A 26,858-nucleotide genomic window follows, 5' to 3' on the forward strand; every position below is an offset into this window, starting at 1 on the left:
GTCACAACTGGCGTCTCCTATCTAACTACTCAGCTGCTGTATAGTCATCCATGTGGCACACGGATTATCTGGATGCACAAGAATAGGAGGTGTTCTCCCTTCAGGATCATAAAAAAATGATTCTAGGCAGACATCCCTCCAAACATATGGCCTGATAGAACATAGGATATCTTTAAGAGACTGACCCTTTAAGAACTACTAGAAACAAAATCACAATAAATGGCAGATAGAAGACTTATCTATATAGGTTTATCTATCTGTATAGTGGAAACCCCCTTTAATTGTTCCTCCGGAAGTCACTAAGTCTTACCTGAACACTGAGAGCCGGTAAGCCTGAAGCCCGACTTGCAGATGCACATATATGACCCCACGGTGTTCACGCAGATGGTTGTGTTATCTCTGCACACATCTTCTAGGCATTCATCGGTGTCTATACAATCTACACCATTGCCTTGAAATCCTACATCACATACACACTTGTATCCAACGGCGGTGCCATGACAAAGAGCCTTAGGGTGGCAAGATGGCTTGCAGGCAGTAGACGGCTGAGAACAGCTGCCATTAAGGACCAGAGTGCCATTCAGACAGGAGCAAACATAGGATCCCGCCGAGTTGATGCATATGGCGCCTTCCATACAGGTACGATTGCTTAATGAACATTCATTGATGTCTTTACATAGAAATCCGTCACCAGTAAACCCCAGTAAACACTGACATCTATAACTTCCAGGGAAGTTGGAACACAACGCGCTTTCATGACAGGTCAACTGGTTCCTGCATTCATCAATATCTGAACAGTTTAAGCCATTTCCTTCAAACCCACTGTTGCATCTGCAGTCATATGAACCAAATGTATTGGTACACGTGGCCTGTCCGTGGCAGGGGCCACTCAGGCACTCATCGATGTCATTGCAGCTAAGTCCATTGTTATTACTAAATCCGGATCGGCATTCGCAGTAGAAAGACCCAAAGGTGTTAAAGCACTGTGCATTGAGTTGGCAGGCCCCAGCCATCGTGCCGCATTCATCCACGTCTTGGCATGACGTATTGTTAACAGCTTGGAAACCGGTGGCACAGAGACACCGATACGAGCCAGGTGAGTTCAGGCATGCGGCTCCATACAGGCAGTTGCCATTGTTCGACGCACATTCATCGATATCCAAGCATTGTTTTACGCCATCACCAGAAAATCCACTTAAGCACGCACAAGATAGAGATCCGGGGAGGTTGGTGCACTTGGCATTGGCATGGCATCCTCCATTGTTTTGCCCACATTCATTTATATCTGTACAGCTTCTTCCGTCTCCTGTAAAACCATTTTTGCAGGAACATCTAAAGCTCCCTGGGAAATTTTGGCATGAAGCATCAGGACTGCAGATCCCAATATTACATTCGTCTATATCAACACACCGGCTCTGATTTATCATGTAGCCTGAAGCACATTCGCACTGGAACGATCCTTCTGTGTTGCGACAGGTGGATTCACTAGGACATGTGTTATCTTGTAGACATTCATTGATATCAGAGCAGGCAAGTCCATTTCCAAAGAAGCCTTGTCTGCACGTACAGTTATAGCTACCCAAAAAATTGCTGCAGATGGCCTGTGCGTGGCATCTGTTGCCCGTCACACATTCATTAATGTCTACACAAGTCAAGCCATTTCCATTAAAACCTTCCTGGCAAATGCAACTATAAGACCCCGGGGAATTGGTACAGGTGGAGAACGGACTGCATATGCGGTTGGCACATTCGTCGATGTCCACACACCTGTTGTCCGTATTCTGATATCCGGTTGAACATGTGCATTGGTATGATCCGGGAAGGTTTTTGCACCCACTGAATCCAAAAGCATGAGCGCAAACTCCAGGGGTATCCGTGCATTCATCTATATCCACACACAGATAGTTACCATTGCCTTTGAACCCAGAATTGCAAGTGCAGAGGAATGACCCCGGACTGTTGATACAAGTGGCATTCCAGTGGCATAAATTGGCTTTCTTGCACTCATCAATATCTGAGCAATTGAGTCCATTCCCTGTGTATCCCGTCCGGCATTGACAAGTCTTGTCTCCAGGTATGTTAGTACAAAGTGCATCGGGGTGGCACCCGCCATTACCACTGGCACATTCATTAATGTCTGTGCAATTTAAACCATTTCCATTATAGCCAGGTTTGCATTGGCACGAGTAGCTTCCAAGTGTGTTTGTACACGTGGCTTGTAGGTGGCACTGGTGAAGTGAGGTGGAGCATTCATCAATGTCAGTACATGCTTGTCCATTACCGGAATATCCATCTTTGCAAACGCAAAAGTAGTCCCCACTAATGGTGCTCATGCAGTCTGCATCTTTGTGACACTGAAGACCCTTTGACGAACACAGGTCGTTTGCTGGAAGAGAATGCAAAATAATTGCTTTAGGCGAGAAGGAAATAAGACAATGTACAGAGGGGTCGTCATCATCATACATGCAAGTCTATAGAACTTAGCAAAGGGGAGATCCAGTAGAGATGAACAATAAGAGTGCAACTACCCTTGTCCGGCATCTAGTCTGGTTCTCCGTGTTAACCGGATCAGGGCTGTGTTCATTTCTGTGACTCAATCCAAATTCCAATCATTTTACTCATCTCTAAAATCCAGTCAAAATGATCTCCTGATATGTGATAGATCATATTGGTGGGTTTCATAAACTTGGACCACCAATGGTTTCCTGAGAAAAGTACATTGGTGAAGAGACAGAAGGTCATGGTTTGGTCAAATTCTCTTGGTGCCCAAGGATTGGGTTTCAAAATGACCTTCAAGGTTTCTTTTTGATGGATACCGAGTCATTTGCTTAATTACATAATTAAATAACTAATTAAAACAAAGCCCAGAATTCCCTCCACTCCTATCCCATCCACATACGTTCAGTTCCCAATCCAGGTCCAGCTGACCAGTCTGTAATGTATCTGTAGAGGGATCTGCTGCTCTTTTCCTGACTCCCTCCATCTTTCACCAATCTTAGGCTAGGTTCACATTGCGTTAGGGCAATCCGTTTAGCGCATATGCTAGCGGATTACGCTAACGCAATGTCCCAAAAGGGATCGCATTCGGCGATCCCACTAGCGCAGATACCCGATCTGCGCTAGCGAGGAACGGACCTCGGACACTGCAAGCAGTGTCCGCGGTCTGTCCGAAACTAACGGGACATCGCTAGCGTGTGCCGAAAATAGCATGCGCTAGCGATGTGCTAGAGATCCGTTAGCACATTGCCGTCAATGGGTGCACTAACGAATCCGTTGCATGGCGCTAATTGCGACAATTTCGACATGTAACGGAGTCCACTAGCATTAACCCATTAACGCAATGTGAACCTAGCCTTAGTTGTTTTTTAAGAGGATCTGTCACCAGATTTCACATTGCATCTATTAGTAAAAGGATCTCATAGAACGTCTAGTCTCGCTATAGAAGGAGAGAGCTCATGAGTCCAGGTGTATTTAGTCTCTGCCCACCCAGCCTGACTGATAGCTGCAGCTTGTACTGAGCAGTGTGAGATCTGATCAGGAACACTCAGGAACTGTCAATGAGGCTAGATGGGCAGAGATTGAACAGCTGCAGGAAGGAAGGACACTGAGGAGCTGTCAATCAGGTTAGATGGTTAAAGATTAAATATTGCAAAAGAATTATACAACCATTCTAATATGGATTTTCAAAGTAAGTACACCAGCCTCATCGGGTGTTAATAGAGCTATTCAATAATGTATTGTGAAATATGGTGACTAATTTTGTCCTTTCTTTTGGTTTGCTACTTTGTCAACCCTTTGTCCCACTCATGAAGTTAGTACAACTGGTCTGAATATTCTGTTCTGTTCTGGTTTCAAATATTAAAACAATGAATTAAATCCAATAATTGCTGCATTTTACAGTCCTAAGAAAATTAAAAAAAACTTCTCCATGTAGTCTGTGGTATAATGGTTAATACCAGTTCACTGTAAATGTATAAGGACTTGATGTTCTGTATTTATACAAATCAATTATATTGCATAAACCAAAGTCCTAGAAATGACCCATGCATCATCAAGGTAGGTGGTCTCTCCACCTGCCGAAATAAAACAATTCCTAGAATGACATTGTGGGGAGGGTTAGTTTTGCAATAGATGGAGATCCACAGGCTAGTAAACATTGATCCAGATAATAAAATGGCCTGTACATAACAACTGATATTTTATGTATCATATCATTGATCTAAAATCACGGTTAATGCAATTAATATTGTTCTTACCGGCTAAGACATAATGTCCAGTCATTGACGTCCAAGTCAGCAGGAACAACGAAACCCTCATAAAAAAGGAAAAGAATAACGATTAAGAATGTTGAGAAATGGAGGACATCAAAGCTGAATATACGGTAGGTTTTCTGATGACAGAGTTGAATGAAAAGTTAGTCAAGCCCCCATTACGCTCGGGCATGGATTTTCATGCAGAGAGCCGGACTGTTCAAATGGAGAAGAAATAATGCAAAATTATACTCGAGTCCAGCAAAAGTCTTAAAATCATGAACACATAAAATATAATGGTGCATCATTGTACACCGCGGTAAATATTTTTCTTGGATTGTAGACCACGTTTAAGACCCATCTAGGCTAGGTGCTGTCTGATTGTCCAATTCACGATGACCCTAAATTTTACCTATTCTAAGAATAGGTCATCATATTTATAGTCCTGGAGAAACCATTTTAGGTTCGGGACAGATTTTTAGGATTTTTGGATCGCTACCAATATGTAGACTAGCACTAAAGCCCAAGACGCTTTAGGTCTCGCACGTATGTACTAAGCCGTAATTGAAGGAGTTATTCAATGGAGGGTTTTTTACATGTGACACAATATGTGTTTTTTAGAAAGGTTTTTGGTCATATTCTGGAGCCAATTCATCAAGCCCTTTTTGCCAGAAAATGAAATTTTTGCACAACATGTAGTTGTACAATATTTTTTGGTGTTTTTATGCCAACTTTTTGAAAAATGACAAAAGCAGAAAGGGAAGTGGTTGGCACAGCTTGACAGATTCCTTATAACTTAAAAGTGGAGCAAATTACAGCAGAAATGTACTCCGGTCCATTAGCGGGATACATTTCTGGCACGCGGACATCTAAAATATTTCCCTCTAAATTAACTTAATCTATCCTACTCCAGCATACCCTAGATCAAGAGTGGTGCATGAAAACGCCAGTTTGATGAATTCCTACCTCTGTGTGCCATGGTGTATAGTGTACAGTATAATAAAACAAGTGTGCCACGGTTAATCATATGCTATACACAGTGGGGAAAATAAGTATTTCATACACTGCAGATTTAACAAATTTTCCCATCCACCTATTGTCCTGTAGCCCTTCCCAGCCTTATGCAGGACTACAATTTTGTCCCTGATGTCCTTAGACGGCTCGTTGGTCTTGGCCATGGTGGAAAGGTTGGAGTGTGACTGATTCATTGTATGGACAGGTGTCTTTTATACAGTTAACAATTTCGAACATGTGCAATTAATACAGGTAATAAGTGCAGAGTAGGAGGCTTCTTTAAAAAAAAAACAGGTCTGTGAGAGCCAAAATTCTTAATGTTTGGTAGGTGATCAAATACTTATTTCACACAATGAAATGCAATTTCATCATACAATGTGATTTTCTGGTTTTTATTCTTGTATTCTGTCTCTCACAGGTGAAGTGTACCTACTAGTGATGAGCGAGTGTACTCGTTGCTCGGGTTTTCCAGAGCACGCTCGGGTGACCGCCGAGTATTTATGACTGCTCGGAGATTTAGTTTTCCTTGCCGCAGCTGCATGATTTAGAGCTAATAGCCAGCTTGATTACATGTGGGATTCCCTAGCAACCAGGCAACCCCCACATGTGCTCAGGCTAGCTAGTAGCTGTAAATTATCTAGCTGCAGCAAGGAAAACTAAATCTCCGAGCAGTCATAAGTACTCGGAGACCACCAGAGCGTGCTCGGGAAAACCCGAGCAACGAGTACACTCGCTCCTCACTAGTAGCTACGATAAAAATTACAGACCTCTCCATTCTTCATGTAGGTGGGAAAAACTTGCAAAATCGGCAGTGTATCAAATACTTATTTTCCGCACTGTAGGTCATACTTTTTACCACATACTATAAGACAATGGATGCTAAAAACTTGGCAATAAATAGTAAATGTAAACCGATAATATACAGATACAACTAAATTGCTGATTTTGAAGCAGAAATTGCATCAATTATTATCTGGAAGTAAATGGGATACCAATCAGCTATAACCGTAAATCCAAAGACAGGTAAGGGTGAATTAGATTTGTTATGTTGCCAGCAAAAAATGGGTAAATGTAAGGATCTGAAAGAAAATATTTTGTGGCTTTCTGACTGGGTGAGAGTATCTCCAAAATAGTAGATAGTGGTCCTAGGAAGGGCAAGTGATGATCCAGCGAGTGGGTGAAGATGCCCAAGGCTCTTTGTGGGGAGTGAAGGCTAGTCCATCTGGTCTGATTGGGGAAAACTACTATTGCTGAAAAATTGACCCTTTTTCACTTCCTACAATTCTACAATAGGCACGTGAACTTCGGAAGTGGACCATGGAGCAATGAAATAAGAGGTCTGGTCTGAAGAACAATGCTTTCTTTGACAACATGAGGAGGGCTGAGTGTGTGTCTATCCCTAACCTGGGAATGCACTATGCAAAAAAAGAAAAAAAGACAAGTCGGCACAGAAAGTGTGGTGCTGAGTAATATTCTGCTGGAAACTTTCAGGTTTTGACATTGACGTGGATGTGATGAGTGGCACCTTCCTAAATATTACACAGTGGTATTCACTAATGTTAGTGATCGCTTCAGAAGGATAAATTTCCTTGACAAACTATAAAAACTGTTCAGGAATAATGATGACTGACCGCAATAATGATACTGACCACAAACCTGAACTTAACACCGCAACTAGAAGTAGCCGTGGAGTGTACCTAACACACCTAGACACCTCGTCACAGCCGGAGGACTAAATACCCCTAAAGATGGAAATCGGAATACTGTCTTGCCTCAGAGAAAATCCCCAAAGGATAGACAGCCCCCCACAAATATTGGCGGTGAGTCGGAGAGGAAAAAACATACACAGGATTTAGCACAGGAGGCCACTCTAGCTAGATAGGACAGGATAGGACAGAGTTCTGTGCGGTCAGTATTAAAACCCTTCAAAAAATCCACAGCAGAATATACAAAAAACTTCCTACATCTAACTAAAGATGTAGGAGCGTATATCTGCAACTCCAGTGAAACCAATCAGACTGAGAAAACACAGACACAGTCTAATCTGGACAAAAGTAAAACAAACGAACAGTACTGAAAATAAGCACACTGCATGTGTGCCACAGGAAAAGAAACAGACACTTATCTTTGCTGAACTGGCAGATAAGCAGGAGAGGCCAGGCAGAGATCCAACACTTCCAGAGAAACATTGACAACTGGCAAGGGCTAAAGGATCCTGCACACCAAAATATCCCAGTCAGAATTGTAATTATCCGATACACCTGGCCAGGACTGCGAGTCAGAGACAACTGCATTCCCACCAACAACTACTGGAGGGAACCCAAGAGCTGAATTCACAACAGTGTTGGAAAAATAATTCTGATCCTCGGAGGCTCCATCTCACGACTTACAGGACTTAAATGTGAAATGGACTTTCAACAAACTCTGTATATATCAAAGAGCAACTGAATTTAAGTAACTTTGTAATATATATTATCAGATATATCTGCTTCTTTCTACACTTATGAGCCACTTCTTCCTATTTTCTTTGCTTCTTAATTTATCATCCACGCTGAAAAACAGCTCAAATCTTTCTTGTCAAAGCAGACAGCCAGCAAAGTGAGATGTCAGGTCACACCTCTTGTTATATTTTATGGAGAGGAGAAGGGGAAGGATTGGCGATAAGCGGTGTGTGAAAAAAGGAAAAGGAGATTCAGAAACATAGTCTTAAGTTTTCTAACAAGTCTTTTAACTCACCCCAGAACTGGAACATAGTCTTGAGTTTTCTAACAAGTCTTTTAACTCACCCCAGAACTGGATTCACATCTACCCTGCTCAGAACACCAATATAATCTCCTCTGTGTTGCTCTTGCTTCTGACTGTTCGCTTGCTAAGGAATAAAGATGTTATGAAAGGCAATTCAGTATCACAATGGACATGGAGGTCAGAGCACATACAGTGATCTGACAATAACCCAAAATAATAGAACGAGCTCTGAGACGTGGGAACTCTGCAGACCGCAATCCCTGATCCTCTCCAAACAACACTAGAGGCAGCCGTGGATTGCGCCTAAAGCTCCCTATGCAACTCGGCACAGCCTGAGAAACTAACTAGCCTGAAGATAGAAAAAATAAGCCTACCTTGCCTCAGAGAAATACCCCAAAGGAAAAGGCAGCCCCCCACATATAATGACTGTGAGTAAGATGAAAAGACAAACGTAGGGATGAAATAGATTCAGAAAAGTGAGGCCCGATATTCTAGACAGAACGAGGATAGGAAAGATAACTTTGCGGTCTACACAAAACCCTAAAGAAAACCACGCAAAGGGGCAAAAAGACCCTCCGTACCGAACTAACGGCACGGAGGTACACCCTTTGCGTCCCAGAGCTTCCAGCAAAACAAATAGACAAGCTGGACAGAAAAAATAGCAACAAATAGCAAAGAAGCACTTAGCTATGCAGAGCAGCAGGCCACAGGAATGATCCAGAGAAACACAAGTCCAACACTGGAACATTGACAGGAAGCAAGAATCAAAGCATTAGGTGGGGTTAAGTAGAGAAGCACCTAACGACCTCACCAGATCACCTGAGGAAGGAAACTCAGAAGCAGCAGTACCAGTTTCCTCCACAAACGGAAGCTCCCAGAGAGAATCAGCCGAAGTACCACTTGTGACCACAGGAGGGAGCTCTGCCACAGAATTCACAACAGTACCCCCCCTTGAGGAGGGGTCACCGAATCCTCACCAGAGCCCCCAGGCCGACCAGGATGAGCCACATGAAAGGCACGAACAAGATCGGGAGCATGGACATCAGAGGCAAAAACCCAGGAATTATCCTCCTGAGCATAACCCTTCCATTTAACCAGATACTGGAGTTTCCGTCTTGAAACACGAGAATCCAAAATCTTCTCCACAATATACTCCAATTCCCCCTCCACCAAAACCGGGGCAGGAGGGTCAACAGATGGAACTATAGGTGCCACGTATCTCCGCAACAATGACCTATGGAAGACGTTATGTATGAAAAAAGAATCTGGGAGGGTCAGACGAAAAGACACAGGATTAATAACCTCAGAAATCCTATAAGGACCAATGAAACAAGGTTTAAACTTCGGAGAGGAAACCTTCATAGGAATATGACGAGAAGATAACCAAACCAGATCCCCAACACGAAGTCGGGGACCCACACGGCGTCTGCGATTAGCGAAAAGTTGAGCCTTCTCCTGGGACAAGGTCAAATTGTCCACTACATGAGTCCAAATCTGCTGCAACCTGTCCACCACAGCATCCACACCAGGACAGTCCGAAGACTCAACCTGTCCCGAAGAGAAACGAGGATGGAACCCAGAATTGCAGAAAAATGGCGAAACCAAGGTAGCCGAGCTGGCCCGATTATTAAGTGCGAACTCAGCCAAAGGCAAAAAGGACACCCAGTCATCCTGATCGGCAGAAACAAAGCATCTCAGATAGGTTTCCAAGGTCTGATTGGTTCGTTCGGTCTGGCCATTAGTCTGAGGATGAAAAGCTGAGGAAAAAGACAAGTCAATGCCCATCCTACCACAAAAGGCTCGCCAAAACCTCGAAACAAACTGGGAACCTCTGTCAGAAACGATATTCTCTGGAATGCCATGCAAACGAACCACATGCTGGAAGAACAATGGCACCAAATCAGAGGAGGAAGGCAACTTGGACAAGGGTACCAGATGGACCATCTTAGAAAAGCAATCACAGACCACCCAAATGACTGACATCTTTTGAGAGACGGGAAGATCTGAATTAAAATCCATAGAGATATGTGTCCAAGGTCTCTTCGGGACCGGCAAGGGCAAAAGCAACCCACTGGCACGAGAACAGCAGGGCTTAGCCCGAGCACAAATCCCACAGGACTGCACAAAAGAACGCACATCCCGCGACAGAGATGGCCACCAAAAGGATCTAGCCACTAACTCTCTGGTACCAAAGATTCCAGGATGACCAGCCAACACCGAACAATGAACCTCAGAGATCACTTTATTTGTCCACCTATCCGGGACAAACAGTTTCTCCGCTGGACAACGATCAGGTTTATTAGCCTGAAATTTTTGCAGCACCCGCCGCAAATCAGGGGAGATGGCAGACACAATTACTCCTTCCTTGAGGATACCCGCCGGCTCAGATAAACCCGGAGAGTCGGGCACAAAACTCCTAGACAGAGCATCCGCCTTCACATTTTTAGAGCCCGGAAGGTACGAAATCGCAAAGTCAAAACGGGCGAAAAACAGCGACCAACGAGCCTGTCTAGGATTCAAACGCTTAGCAGACTCGAGATAAGTCAGGTTCTTATGATCAGTCAATACCACCACGCGATGCTTAGCTCCTTCAAGCCAATGACGCCACTCCTCGAATGCCCACTTCATGGCCAGCAACTCTCGGTTGCCCACATCATAATTCCGCTCAGCAGGCGAAAACTTCCTGGAAAAAAAAGCGCATGGTTTCATCACTGAACAATCAGAACCTCTCTGCGACAAAACAGCCCCTGCTCCAATCTCAGAAGCATCAACCTCGACCTGGAACGGAAGAGAAACATCAGGTTGACACAACACAGGGGCAGAAGAAAAACGACGCTTCAACTCTTGAAAAGCTTCCACAGCAGCAGAAGACCAATTGACCAAATCAGCACCCTTCTTGGTCAAATCGTTCAATGGTTTGGCAATACTAGAAAAATTGCAGATGAAGCGACGATAAAAATTAGCAAAGCCCAGGAACTTTTGCAGACTTTTCAGAGATGTCGGCTGAGTCCAGTCATGGATGGCTTGGACCTTAACAGGATCCATCTCGATAGTAGAAGGGGAAAAGATGAACCCCAAAAATGAAACCTTCTGCACACCAAAGAGACACTTTGATCCCTTCACAAACAAAGAATTAGCACGCAGGACCTGAAAAACCGTTCTGACCTGTTTCACATGAGACTCCCAATCATCCGAGAAGATCAAAATGTCATCCAAGTACACAATCAGGAATTTATCCAGGTACTCTCGGAAGATGTCATGCATAAAGGACTGAAACACTGATGGAGCATTGGCAAGTCCGAATGGCATCACTAGATACTCAAAATGACCCTCGGGCGTATTAAATTGTTGTGAATTCTGTGGCTGAGTTCACTTCTGTGGTCACAAGTGGTATTGCAGTCTCTGGGCTTCCTCCCTCAGGTGTTTTGGTGAGCTCGTTGGCTGCCTTGCTATTTAGCTCCACCTGAGTCTGTCTTCCTTGCTCCTTGTCAATGTTCCAGTGTTGGATCTGAGCTACTGCATCTTTCCTTGGGCCTGCTGCTCTGCTAGATAAGTGCTTCTAGTTTGTTTTCTGTTTTTTCTGTCCAGCTTGCTATTAACTTTTGCTGGAAGCTCTGAGAAGCAAAGGGGTGCACCGCCGTGCTGTTAGTTCGGCACGGTGGGTCTTTTTGCCCCTTTGCGTGGTTTTCGTTTTAGGGTTTTTTGTAGACTGCATAGTTCTCTTTGCTATCCTCGCTCTGTCTAGAATATCGGGCCTCACTTTGCTGAATCTATTTCATTCCTACGTTTGTCTTTTCATCTTGCTAACAGTCATTATATGTGGGGGCTGCCTATTCCTTTGGGGTATTTCTCTGAGGTAAGTCAGGCTTGTATTTCTATCTTCAGGCTAGTCAGCTCCTCAGGCAGTGCCGAGTTGCATAGGTAGTGGATAGGCGCAATCCACTGCTGCTTACAGTTGTGTGAGGATAGATCAGGTACTGCAGTCTACAGAGATTCCACGTCTCAGAGCTCGTCCTATTGTTTTGGGTTGTTGCCAGATCTCTGTATGTGCGCTGATTACTGCACGCTGTGTTGCCTGATTGCCAGCCATAACAGTACAAGGAGCCCTTCAATGATTTCCAATAGAGGGAAAAAAGAAATCCTGACATCATTTTTTTTTCTTAGCTCTGTCTTCAGTCTTTTTTTTCCCCTAGACATTAGAGTGCTTCAGGACACAGCTGTGGACATGGATATTCAGGCTCTGTGCTCCTCAATGGATAATCTCGTTGTAAATGTACAAAAGATTCAAGATACTATTGATCAGAAATCGATGCTAGAACCAAGAATTCCGATTCCTGATTTGTTTTTTGGTGACAGAACTAAGTTCCTGAGCTTCAGAAATAATTGTAAGCTATTTTTGGCCTTGAAACCTCATTCTTCTGGTAATCCTATTCAACAGGTTTTGATTATTATTTCTTTTTTGCGCGGCGACCCACAGGACTGGGCGTTTTCTCTTGCACCAGGAGATTCTGCATTGAGTAATGTTGATGCATTTTTCCAGGCGCTGGGATTGCTTTACGATGAGCCTAATTCAGTGGATCAAGCTGAGAAAAATCTGCTGGCTTTATGCCAGGGTCAGGATGATGTAGAAGTATATTGTCAGAAATTTAGAAAATGGTCAGTACTCACTCTGTGGAATGAATCTGCACTAGCGGCTTTGTTCAGAAAGGGTCTCTCTGAAGCTCTTAAGGATGTAATGGTGGGATTTCCTATGCCTGCTGGTTTGAATGAGTCTATGTCCTTGGCCATTCAGATCGGTCGTCGCTTGCGCGAGCGTAAATCTGTGCACCATCTGGCGGTATTGTCTGAGAGTAAGCCTGAGCCTATGCAGTGCGACAGGACTATGACTAAAGTAGAACGGCACGAACACAGACGTCTGAACAGACTGTGTTTCTATTGTGGTGATTCTACTCATGCTATTTCTAATTGTCCTAAACGCACTAGGCGGTTCGATAGCTCTGCCGTTATTGGTACTGTACAGTCCAAATTCCTTTTGTCCATTACCTTAATGTGCTCTTTGTCATCATATTCTGTCATGGCGTTTGTGGATTCAGGCGCTGCCCTGAATCTGATGGATTTGGATTATGCTAAACGTTGTGGATTTTTCTTGGAGCCTTTGCGGTGTCCTATTCCGTTGAGAGGAATTGATGCTACACCTTTGGCCAAGAATAAGCCTCAGTACTGGGCCCAGCTGACCATGTGCATGGCTCCTGCACATCAGGAAGTTATTCGCTTTCTGGTACTGCATAATCTGCATGATGTGGTCGTGTTGGGGTTGCCATGGCTACAAACCCATAATCCAGTATTGGATTGGAACTCTATGTCGGTAACCAGCTGGGGTTGTCAGGGAGTACATGGTGATGTTCCATTTTTGTCTATTTCGTCATCCATTCCTTCTGACATCCCAGAGTTCTTGTCGGACTTTCAGGATGTATTTGAAGAGTCCAAGTCTGATGCCCTACCTCCGCATAGGAATTGTGATTGTGCTATCGATTTGATTCCTGGTAGTAAATTCCCTAAGGGTCGTTTATTTAATTTGTCCGTACCTGAACACACCGCTATGCGCAGTTATGTGAAGGAGTCCCTGGAGAAGGGACATATTCGCCCATCGTCGTCACCATTGGGAGCAGGGTTCTTTTTTGTAGCCAAGAAGGATGGTTCGCTAAGACCGTGTATTGATTACCGCCTTCTTAATAAGATCACTGTTAAGTTTCAGTATCCCTTGCCATTGATTTCTGACTTGTTTGCTCGGATTAAGGGGGCTAGTTGGTTTACTAAGATTGATCTTCGTGGTGCGTATAATCTGGTGAGAATCAGGCAGGGAGATGAATGGAAAACGGCATTTAATACGCCCGAGGGTCATTTTGAGTATCTGGTGATGCCGTTCGGACTTGCCAATGCTCCATCTGTTTTTCAGTCTTTTATGCATGACATTTTCCGTGAGTATCTGGATAAATTCTTGATTGTTTACTTGGATGACATTTTGATCTTCTCAGATGATTGGGAGTCTCATGTGAAGCAAGTCAGAATGGTTTTCCAGGTACTGCGTGCTAATTCCTTGTTCGTGAAGGGATCAAAGTGTCTCTTCGGTGTGCAGAAAGTTTCATTTTTGGGGTTCATCTTTTCCCCTTCTACTATCGAGATGGATCCGGTTAAGGTTCAGGCCATCCAGGATTGGACTCAGCCGACATCTCTAAAAAGTTTGCAGAAATTCCTGGGCTTTGCTAATTTTTATCGTCGCTTCATCTGTAATTTTTCTAGCATTGCCAGACCATTGACCGATTTGACCAAGAAGGGTGCTGATTTGGTTAATTGGTCTTCTGCTGCCGTGGAAGCTTTTCAGGAGTTGAAGCGTCGTTTTTGCTGTGCCCCTGTGTTGTGTCAACCTGATGTTTCTCTTCCGTTCCAGGTCGAGGTTGATGCTTCTGAGATTGGTGCAGGGGCGGTTTTGTCACAGAGAGGTTCTGGTTGCTCAGTGTTCAAACCATGTGCTTTCTTTTCCAGGAAATTTTCTGCTGCTGAGCGTAATTATGATGTGGGCAACCGAGAGTTGCTGGCCATGAAGTGGGCATTCGAGGAGTGGCGTCATTGGCTTGAGGGTGCTAAGCATCGCGTGGTGGTTTTGACTGATCATAAGAACCTTACTTATCTTGAGTCTGCCAAGCGCTTGAATCCTAGACAGGCCCGTTGGTCGTTATTTTTTGCTCGTTTTGATTTTGTGATTTCATACCTTCCGGGCTCTAAAAATGTGAAGGCGGATGCTCTGTCTAGGAGTTTTGTGCCCGACTCTCCGGGGTTATCTGAGCCGGCGAGTATCCTCAAGGAAGGAGTCATTGTGTCTGCCATCTCCCCTGATTTGCGGAGAGTGTTGCAGAAATTTCAGGCTAATAAACCTGATCGTTGTCCGGCCGAGAAACTGTTCGTCCCTGATAGGTGGACTAGTAAAGTTATCTCTGAACTTCATTGTTCGGTGCTGGCCGGTCATCCAGGAATCTTTGGTACCAGGGAGTTGGTTGCTAGATCCTTCTGGTGGCCATCTCTGTCACGGGATGTGCGTGCTTTTGTGCAGTCCTGTGGAATTTGTGCTAGGGCTAAGCCCTGCTGTTCACGTGCCAGTGGGTTGCTTTTGCCCTTGCCGGTCCCGAAGAGGCCTTGGACACATATTTCGATGGATTTCATTTCTGACCTTCCCGTTTCTCAAAAAATGTCTGTCATTTGGGTGGTCTGTGATCGCTTTTCTAAAATGGTCCATCTGGTGCCCTTGGTTAAATTGCCTTCCTCCTCTGATTTGGTGCCTTTGTTCTTCCAGCATGTGGTTCGTTTACATGGCATTCCTGAGAATATTGTTTCTGACAGAGGTTCCCAGTTTGTCTCGAGGTTCTGGCGAGCCTTTTGTGGTAGGATGGGCATTGACCTATCTTTTTCCTCGGCCTTCCATCCTCAGACTAATGGCCAGACCGAACGAACCAATCAGACCTTGGAAACATATCTGAGATGTTTTGTTTCCGCTGACCAGGATGATTGGGTGTCATTTTTGCCGTTGGCTGAGTTCGCCCTTAATAATCGGGCCAGCTCGGCTACCTTGGTCTCTCCATTTTTCTGCAATTCTGGGTTCCATCCTCGTTTCTCTTCAGGACAGGTTGAGTCTTCGGACTGTCCTGGTGTGGATTATGTGGTGGACAGGTTGCAGCAGATCTGGACTCAGGTAGTGGACAATTTGACCTTGTCCCAGGAGAAGGCTCAGCTTTTCGCTAATCGCAGATGCCGTGTGGGACCCCGACTTCGTGTTGGGGATCTGGTTTGGTTATCTTCTCGTCATATACCTATGAAGGTTTCCTCTCCTAAATTTAAACCTCGTTTTATTGGTCCGTATAGGATTTCTGAGATTCTCAATCCGGTGTCTTTTCGTCTGACCCTCCCAGACTCCTTTTCCATACATAATGTATTCCATAGGTCGTTGTTGAGGAGATACGTGGCACCTATGGTTCCATCTGTGGAGCCTCCTGCCCCTGTTTTGGTGGAGGGGGAATTGGAGTATATTGTGGAGAAGATTTTGGATTCTCGTGTCTCTAGACGGAAACTCCAGTATCTGGTCAAATGGAAGGGTTATGCTCAGGAAGATAATTCCTGGGTTTTTGCCTCTGATGTCCATGCCCCAGATCTTGTTCGTGCCTTTCATGTGGCTCATCCTGGTCGGCCTGGGGGTTCTGGTGAGGGTTCGGTGACCCCTCCTCAAGGGGGGGGTACTGTTGTGAATTCTGTGGCTGAGTTCACTTCTGTGGTCACAAGTGGTATTGCAGTCTCTGGGCTTCCTCCCTCAGGTGTTTTGGTGAGCTCGTTGGCTGCCTTGCTATTTAGCTCCACCTGAGTCTGTCTTCCTTGCTCCTTGTCAATGTTCCAGTGTTGGATCTGAGCTACTGCATCTTTCCTTGGGCCTGCTGCTCTGCTAGATAAGTGCTTCTAGTTTGTTTTCTGTTTTTTCTGTCCAGCTTGCTATTAACTTTTGCTGGAAGCTCTGAGAAGCAAAGGGGTGCACCGCCGTGCTGTTAGTTCGGCACGGTGGGTCTTTTTGCCCCTTTGCGTGGTTTTCGTTTTAGGGTTTTTTGTAGACTGCATAGTTCTCTTTGCTATCCTCGCTCTGTCTAGAATATCGGGCCTCACTTTGCTGAATCTATTTCATTCCTACGTTTGTCTTTTCATCTTGCTAACAGTCATTATATGTGGGGGCTGCCTATTCCTTTGGGGTATTTCTCTGAGGTAAGTCAGGCTTGTATTTCTATCTTCAGGCTAGTCAGCTCCTCAGGCAGTGCCGAGTTGCATAGGTAGTGGATAGGCGCAATCCACTGCTGCTTACAGTTGTGTGAGGATAGATCAGGTACTGCAGTCTACAGAGATTCCACGTCTCAGAGCTCGTCCTATTGTTTTGGGTTGTTGCCAGATCTCTGTATGTGCGCTGATTACTGCACGCTGTGTTGCCTGATTGCCAGCCATAACATTAAATGCAGTTTTCCATTCATCGCCTCGCCTGATTCGCACCAGATTATACGCACCACGAAGATCAATCTTGGTGAACCAACTAGCCCCCTTAATCCGAGCAAACAAATCAGATAACAAAGGCAAGGGGTACTGAAATTTAACAGTGATCTTATTAAGAAGACGATAATCTATACAAGGTCTCAGCGAAACATCCTTTTTGGCTACAAAAAAAAATCCTGCTCCTAATGGCGACGATGACGGGCGAATATGCCCCTTCTCCAGGGATTCCTTCACATAACTGCGCATAGCGGTGTGCTCAGGCACGGATAAATTAAACAGTCGACCTTTTGGGAATTTACCACCAGGAATCAAATTGATAGCACAATCACAATCCCTATGCGGAGGTAGGGCATCGGACTTGGGCTCATCAAATACATCCCGGTAATCAGACAAGAACTCTGGAACCTCAGAAGGGGTGAATGACGAAATTGACAAAAATGGAACATCACCATGTACCCCCTGACAACCCCAGCTGGACACCGACATGGATTTCCAATCCAATACTGGATTATGGGCTTGTAGCCATGGCAACCCCAACACGACCACATCATGCAGATTATGCAACACCAGAAAGCGAATATCCTCCTGATGTGCAGGAGCCATGCACATGGTCAGCTGGGTCCAGTATTGAGGCTTATTCTTGGCCAAAGGCGTAGCATCAATAACTCTCAATGGAATAGGACACTGCAAGGGCTCCAAGAAAAACCCACAACGCTTAGCATATTCCAAGTCCATCAAATTCAGAGCAGCGCCTGAATCCACAAACGCCATGACAGAATGTGATGACAAAGAGCAGATCAAGGTAACAGACAGAAGAAATTTTGACTGTACCGTACCAATGGTGGCAGACCTAGCGAACCGCTTAGTGCGCTTAGGACAATCAGAGATAGCATGAGTGGAATCACCACAGTAGAAACACAGCCCATTCAGACGTCTGTGTTCTTGCCGTTCAACTCTGGTCAAAGTCCTATCGCACTGCATAGGCTCAGGTTTAAGCTCAGGTAATACCGCCAAATGGTGCACAGATTTACGCTCACGCAAGCGTCGACCGATCTGAATAGCCAAAGACATAGACTCATTCAAACCAGCAGGCATAGGAAATCCCACCATGACATCCTTAAGGGCTTCAGAGAGACCCTTTCTGAACATAGCTGCCAGCGCAGATTCATTCCATTGAGTGAGCACTGACCATTTTCTAAATTTCTGGCAATATACCTCTATCTCATCCTGACCCTGACAAAGAGCCAGCAAATTCTTTTCTGCCTGATCCACTGAATTAGGCTCATCGTACAGCAATCCGAGCGCCAGGAAAAACGCATTGATATTACTTAATGCAGGATCTCCTGGCGCAAGAGAAAATGCCCAGTCCTGAGGATCGCCACGCAAAAAAGAAATAATAATCAAAACCTGTTGAACTGGATCACCAGAGGAACGAGGTTTCAAGGCCAGAAATAACTTACAATTATTTTTGAAACTCAGAAACTTAGTTCTATCTCCAAAAAACAAATCAGAAATAGGAATTCTTGGTTCTAACATAGATTTCTGATCAATAGTGTCTTGAATCTTTTGTACTCTTGCCGAGAGCTGATCCACAAATGAAGACAGACTTCTAATGTCCATCGCTACACCTGTGTACTGAACCACCCAAATGTCTAGGGGAAAAAAAAAGACAAAACACAAAGCCAAGAAAAAAAAATGGTCTCAGAACTTCTTTTTTCCCTCTATTGAGAATCATTAGTACTTTTGGCTTCCTGTACTGTTATGAAAGGCAATTCAGTATCACAATGGACATGGAGGTCAGAGCACATACAGTGATCTGACAATAACCCAAAATAATAGAACGAGCTCTGAGACGTGGGAACTCTGCAGACCGCAATCCCTGATCCTCTCCAAACAACACTAGAGGCAGCCGTGGATTGCGCCTAAAGCTCCCTATGCAACTCGGCACAGCCTGAGAAACTAACTAGCCTGAAGATAGAAAAAATAAGCCTACCTTGCCTCAGAGAAATACCCCAAAGGAAAAGGCAGCCCCCCACATATAATGACTGTGAGTAAGATGAAAAGACAAACGTAGGGATGAAATAGATTCAGCAAAGTGAGGCCCGATATTCTAGACAGAACGAGGATAGGAAAGATAACTTTGCGGTCTACACAAAACCCTAAAGAAAACCACGGAAAGGGGCAAAAAGACCCTCCGTACCGAACTAACGGCACGGAGGTACACCCTTTGCGTCCCAGAGCTTCCAGCAAAACAAATAGACAAGCTGGACAGAAAAAATAGCAACAAATAGCAAAGAAGCACTTAGCTATGCAGAGCAGCAGGCCACAGGAATGATCCAGAGAAACACAAGTCCAACACTGGAACATTGACAGGAAGCAAGAATCAAAGCATTAGGTGGGGTTAAGTAGAGAAGCACCTAACGACCTCACCAGATCACCTGAGGAAGGAAACTCAGAAGCAGCAGTACCAGTTTCCTCCACAAACGGAAGCTCCCAGAGAGAATCAGCCGAAGTACCACTTGTGACCACAGGAGGGAGCTCTGCCACAGAATTCACAACAAAAGAGCAGGAATCTCTCATTTCTTTGTGTGATATATATGGGAAACATCACAGCAGCTAGTCTTGTCCACCAGCTCAGAGACAACTGCAAATTTAGAGCTAGAGCCTGATAAGAAAACTGGTGAAAATGCCGGATACAAGTCATATAATGGCCAGTGTGATTTTTCCTGTTTGCACACACTATTCTGAAAAGTTACTTGAAAGTAAAGTGAAAGGATCGGCTACTAACATGTTGGTGACAGATACCACGTCACTTCTAAGGTCTTGTTGAGTCCATACCTCAACTCGACAGACTTGTTTTACTATCACAAGATAAATCTACACTGTATTAGGTAAGTGGTTTCAGGTTGTGGCTGATCGATATACATGCTAAATTTCAGTAGCACCATGTGGAAACATGGTAAGAAAAAAATAGTACGGATAGCACGGTATGCTACAGACTTTCCTCATGGTCATGTGCATAAGGACCCTATCTATGGAGGATATGGCCTGATCCTCTATAGAGAGGTTTTATGAAGTTTTGCTGCCTACGTCCATCTGTAACTACTAGGAACCCGCAGGTAATAAATGGCAAATGGCAAATGATAAACTTCACTTTTGAAGAGCTTCCAATATTATACACATCTGTCATCCCGAGCAATGGACAGTAAAGATGATCTTGATGATATCCATGACAGATGCTCCAAATAAAAAAGCACACATGGAGATATTTCACCAGGGCAGACTTACCAACACATCATGCTTGACAGGAATAATAACTGGCAGCTTTAGTTCTGTGTTATAGGAAGATCTCCTGGCTTCAATAAAAACTTGATGAGACTTTTGATTTTATAGAAGTTTCAAGAATATTTATCCAGGGGTCGAGCACTAAATATCCTCCCTAAACCTGTAATTTTTTGAAAAAAAAAAGAAAGAATATAATTTTTTTTTATTCTCAATCCAGTACATTGAGCACTTTTATATGTGTTTGAAAGGGTTTCCAGCCTATAAAAATATAACAAATTAATTTTAAGATAACTTATTCGTATTTTCCTATTAGCTCCGATGCCCTGATCCTGCTGTGTCTGAGTTCTGTGCTTGACCCAGAACAACACTTGACCAATGGAATAAGCGATAGGGGCTGACTGGCGGCTCATTTCAAGGCCAAAGCCAGCCTCCTTCTCTGTTTATGTACCAGACAGGAGGTTTACCAGCAGTTCTGCATTATTTGGGCTCATACACAAGACAGTGTTACTGCTCCATACCAGCTTTATGGTATATGGAGCACAGGGATGGACACGGACAGCAGGGATCCCCTGTACAAGAGCGATATACGGGCTCCTTGCTCTCTAACAACTGATCCTCATGGATATTTAAGGTTGGATATTTCATATTAAGCCATTGAGGGATGCGACTCACAGCTCATTTTTTTTGTTAGTGTCTGATAAGGCCCCATTCACATGTTCTATTTTCACATACATGGTTTTTATAGTCAATGGTCTCATTCACATGCACTGTCCAATTTCTGTTGAATTTGCAAAGTAAAGGGATCTCCCAGTAGGATCAACCCTCCTAAGCCATCTATATGGGAATGTAAGTCATAAAAAGTTAAACAAAATGATACCTTGATATATGTGATCCGATGTCATATTTCAGAGAAATCAACATTTTTCATAATATGTAAATGAATTGTTAATATCTAAGGGCCGGACTTAGATCTCCCTAAGAATCTGCCTCCAGCTCTTATTATAAGTGAAAGGTGGCGTTACCAGAGTAAGACATGTAATGACTGACTGCTCTCCTTATTTCACTGCAGAGCTGTGTGTGATTACAACTAACACAGTACAGCAGAGATGAGCTTTGTCTCATTACAAACACATTTCACACATTTCCAGCAGCCATTGTCCTCTTACATTTTTGTCTGCCTTTGGCTACGTTCAGACTAGCGTTGTGCGCCGCTGCATCGGCGACGCGACGCACAACGCACCGAAAAACGCGGCAAAACGCACGCAAAAACGCTGCGTTTTGCGACGCGTGCGTCGTTTTTTGCCGAAAATCGGACGCAAGAAAAATGCAACTTGTTGCGTTTTCTTGGTCCGACGCTTGCGGCAAAAAAGACGCATTTGTCGCAAAAGGAAACAAGCAAAAACGCATGCGTCCCCCATGTTAAACATAGGGGCGCATGATGCGTGCGTCGCCGCTGCGTTGCCCGACGCGGCGCCGACGCACACTAGCACAACGCTAGTCTGAACGTACCCTTTCTGTGCTGCCCTTTCTGTACCCTAGCTTTCTGTGAGATGGAAGCTGAAGCACCATAAGAGGACAACTGCAGCTGGAAAAAGTTAAACTCTGCTGTACTGTGTTGGTTATTATCAGACACAGCTCTGCAGTGAGATCTGGAGATCAGACTGTCAGTCATTTCATGTCTCTTACTTTTAAAATATGCTCTGGAGGCAGATTCTCAGGGAGAAGATAAACTTGGATTTCTCTGGAACAAAACTTCGGTTCACAGAAAACAAGGTATCATTTTATTCAGCTTCCAATGACCTACATGCACAGATAGACGGCCTAGAAGGGTTGATCCTACTGGCACTTTCCCTTTATACTTGCTCTTTAAATTGAATGGGTCCATGTGAAAATAGAAGGCAGAGGGATGCCGTCCAAGTTGCATCTGTTTGTTATTTTTCACTAGTTTTTATTTCCCATAAACTAAAAAATGGAACAAATTTCATCAGTACCCCAGATCCGAATTTCAATCGTTTTTGTTCTATATGTCCATTTTTATCTTCCATGTCTCATCTTTGCTTTTTCCATGGAAGATTGATGGACCAGACACACTGACTAAAAATGGATGAAAGCCAGGTCCAGCACACTGATAAAAATCTTCTTTTTTTTTTTTTTTGCTTGTTTTGTTTTTATGTATATAAAAAATCACGTGACTTAATAAAGGCTAAGGACATCTTTGAGGACTTTTTTTTTTAATTTAAAGGCAAATGTTTTTGACGAAAAAATAGTTTTTGAAACTATGTTTCATTAAAAAATTGGCTTTTATAGACTCCTTTTTTCCTGCCGATTGTTGGCTGCACATACAGAATAATGAGTTTTTCAAACTGAAACATCTTCAGGAGACTTTCTTTTTAGGGGAGTATTGGTATGAATTTTGGTATGAGTCTGTGGCATCTTTTAGACTAGGTTCCCACTTTAAGTATTTGGTCTATTTTTGAGTGCATTTTTTTTTACAAGCAGTTTTATCTCATTTTTTCAGCTGTTTTTTTGTCATGCTTTAAATAAAACTACTTTGTTTTGGATACTTTCTGATATTCCTGTTATTTTATAGCCATGTGTAGATTACATGTGCATTTAGTGCATTTCTAAAAGCTGTAAAAACACATGTTGGTTTTATTATCTTTTTGAGCATTTTTCAAAACCACAATTGAAAAAAATGCTAAAAAAATTCCTCATATGACTATCTAAGTGGATTTCCCATAAAAACCTATTAAAAGAGTTTTCTTTTTAAAGTAGTTTTTAAAGATTTTGGAGAGGATTCACTCTAAAAAAAAACAACAAAAAATGTAAAAAAAAACCCTTAGTGTGAACATACCCTTAGAGGAGTAACATTGAAATGAATAGTAAAAGTCTTTCAAGTGTTTTTAAGTTCACGCAACATTTTTTTCATGTGGGTTTAAATGGGGTCCGGTCAGAAACCTGCCTAAAAAGCACAAAAAGCACAAAATGCAAAAAAAATGCTTAAAAGATTGGACGTATTCAAGTCTATGTAAAAAAGATTTTAAAAAACCCTTTGGAACGTCTTTTAACTGCTTCAGGTTTCCAAAGATGCAAAGTGGTTAAAAGAATGACCGATTTATTTTTCGACTACAAGTCAATAGAAAGACTCAAAAGACGCCTCTAAGTTTCCCAAGTGTCTTTCAGAACATTTTGTCAGCATTATTACCCTTAAGAACAGCTAGAAATTTGTCATTGTTGGATTAAGTAAAAAAAATGTTTGGAAAACGCTGGCACGTTAGTTTCCTCAAAAATGCTGGAGAAAACGGAAAAAAAAAACTGCCAGTGGTCAAAAACGTTGAAAAAGCGCTCAGAGAATTACCAAAAAATCCTATAGCTCTTCTGCTTGAAAAAGACATTGTGTGCACATACACAAAGATGTTTTTTTTTGTAGACCAGCTAAAAGAAACCCTAAAATTTTTTGCCTGTACATAGTCTAACCAGGACCAATTCCAGATTGTACTGATCTGTACAGCAACCTTTTTATTGTCTCCATCAATCAGAAAATTTGAAGCCTTTTCCTATAAGTATTAATTAATGGAAAAAATGCATAATTTTACTAACTGACTTTATAAACCAAAGATTTGGGGGGGGGAACTTTGTTTGTTGTAATTTACTTAACCTTGTGGATAAAACCCTCTCCTGGTCCTGTAATAATAGACATCACATAAGTCCAATCCACTCACCATTCTCCTTTAGTTGAGCGCAGTGTCGAGAAGCGTTTTGGCAGCGGAGGACAGAGGGTCTGTAATGGGTTCATGTCTCATCCCAGACTGGAGAGGGACTCCGTCTTGTGACCTTTTAGGGAGGTTTCATTGTCATTTACGATACTGAATATCTTTAAATCTGAGAATCCAGTCTATTGTATAATTGTTATTCTAGCCGGGTCCCTAAGGACATCGCAACTCCAATATCATCTTTGTTTTCTGGTTCTCACAGTAAAGCGAGAGCAGTTAACATCACATATTGGGAGGAAGAGAGGGAGAGCAAAAGTGTAGGTTCATTTTTGGAGCTGCTTTGTAGGACATTACACAACAATCATTAGAAGTCATAGTCTTCTCTGGATCTTTAGGAGAACCACGAGGAGTTTTGACTGTCATTGGACTTTCAGATGACTTGCTCTTATTGTGTACATAATGTAATAAATCGACAATCTGCAAATATTTTTTTCCTATTTAATTGACTTACCGATCCAAAAAAATAAAACTTCAAAGTGCCAGCCACTAGGTGTCTCTCTTCTGTATAACTTGCCGTCCCCTGCCTGTTGTCAGGTGTAATCCATCTCTTGTGGCAGAAAAGCTGAGTTTGAAGGAAGTATGAAATTGTAAGGTAATCTATAATGTCAATAGAACAACTGGTTAATATCCATCCACATATTGCCTTCACACAAAGGAAACAGCATCTGTCTGCTCTTAGGGTATGTGCACATGTTGCAGATTTGCCTGTGGAATTTTCTGCGCAGATTCTGCATCTCTTAGCAGAAAACGCAGTTAAAAACCCGCATGTTTTTTATGCGGATTTTCATGGGGTTTTTTTTCATGCGGATTTGTATGAGCTTTTGTAAGCTAAATAAAGATATATTATTTAACAAAAAAAAGGAAAGAATTGTGATGTAATTTCCTTGTCCAACCTCTTCTTTTACATACTCCATTAAAAAATAATGTTTACACACACAGATAGATAGATCTATAGACAGATAAATAGATCTATAGATAGATAGATAAATAGGTCTATAGATAGATAGATAGATCTATAGATAGATAGATATAGCTATTGATAGATAATACCTACCAAGCCCGATGTTTAGTAATAAACGTAATAAAATGGTACATAAATATTTAAATAAATACGCACACACAAAATCTGCGTTAAGACGGGGTCACACTTGCGAGAATCTCGCACAAGTCTTGCACCTCAGTACCCGGCACTGCCGCCGGCACGCGGACCAGAGCGTTCAGCTGCATAGAAATACATGCAGCCTCACACTCTGGTCCCGAGTGCCGGCAGCAGTGCCAGGTACTGAGGTGCGAGACTCGTGCAAGTTTCTCACAACTGTGACCCCGGCCATAAACACAATATCTGTTTAATTTTTTAAAAAGCTGAAAAAAATGGAGTGGACTCCTGCGTAATTTTCTGTGCCAGAGAGGGAAAGCCAGTGACTGGGGGCCCATGTTTATAGCCTAGAAAGGGGTTAATACCCATGGATCTTCCCAGGCTATGAATATCAGCCTACAGCTGTATATTTAGCCTTTACTGGTTATTAAAATAGGGTGACCCCCTCAAAAAAATGACGTGGGGTCCCCCTATAATAATAGCCAGAAAAGGCTATGCATACAGCTGCGGGCTGATATTAATAGCCTAGGAAGGGTCCATGGATATTGCCCCCCAGGCTACAAACACCAGCTCACAGACGCCCCAGAAATGGTGCATCTCTAAAACGTGCCAATTCTGGCACTTAGCCTCTCTCTTCCTACTGCCCTGTAGTGGTTGTATATGGGGTAATATTTGTGGGGTTGATGTCACCTTTGTATTGTAAGGTGACATCAAGCCGACTTAGTAATGGAGAGGCGTCAATAAGATACCTATCCATTACTAATCCTATAGTTGCTAAGCGGTTAATTAAACACACAGCCAGAATAAAGTATTTTAATGAAATGCAGCTAATCCATGCGATGCCCTCGATCTCCTGTAATAAAAATAAAATAATAAACCAACGCAAATACTCCATGTTCCAACATAATCCATTTAATAAAGACTGTCCCACGATGATCTTCCCTATAGAGCTGTCACATCAGCTGACATACGGGAGATCGTCATGGGACACTCGTTATTAAATGGATTATGTCGGAACAGGGAGTATACTGTTGGTTTATTATTTTATTTTTTTTTACCGGTGATCGAGGGCGTCGGGGATTAGCTGTATGGTGAGTATCTGTACTGTATGTGTGTGTGTGTTTTTTTTACACTTGAACACAGTAGCCGGATGGGACTACTGTCCCATCATTGGTTAGCCGTCACTGTAGCAGGTATAGCCGGATGGGACTAGTAGTCCCATCGGACGATGCCTGCCTACATACAGACCCGCACACACACACACACAGCCCCGCAGACCCCTGCAGACACCCACACACACACACACACACATACACACAGACACCAGCACATATTCACTGCACACACATAGTCTCCGCCCACACACTCTTCCTCCTCCCGATCTGCAGTGTATCTCGCACGCAACTCCACCGCAAAACCGCAGATCTTTTTAAACCTGCAGTTTTGCTGTGGATTTGCCTGACTCAATTAAGTTAATGGGTGCAGAAACGCTTCAGATCCGCGAAAGGAATTGACATGCTGTGGAAAACGCTACAAATCCGCGCATATTTTTCCGCAGCATGTGCACACCAATTCTCAATTTCCCATTGACTAACATTGGTTGTGCACTACACTACAGAT

The 26,858-nt window shown here is 43.3% G+C and overlaps 1 protein-coding gene across 1 annotated transcript; it reads right to left on the minus strand.

Annotated features, from left to right (window-relative positions):
- Positions 1-299: 299 nt before the first annotated feature.
- Positions 300-20,483, minus strand: LOC138637667 (latent-transforming growth factor beta-binding protein 4-like). The gene is made up of 3 exons (XM_069726504.1): positions 20,373-20,483; positions 4,257-4,312; positions 300-2,386 (listed from the first exon to the last, which is right to left on the minus strand). The coding sequence occupies exons 1-3, from the start codon at positions 20,381-20,383 to the stop codon at positions 300-302; spliced, it is 2,154 nt and encodes a 717-aa protein (XP_069582605.1). The 5' UTR covers positions 20,384-20,483.
- Between the last annotated feature and the right edge of the window lie 6,375 nt (positions 20,484-26,858).

This window comes from Ranitomeya imitator, chromosome 5, assembly GCF_032444005.1.
Source record: "Ranitomeya imitator isolate aRanImi1 chromosome 5, aRanImi1.pri, whole genome shotgun sequence".
NCBI lineage: Eukaryota > Metazoa > Chordata > Amphibia > Anura > Dendrobatidae > Ranitomeya > Ranitomeya imitator.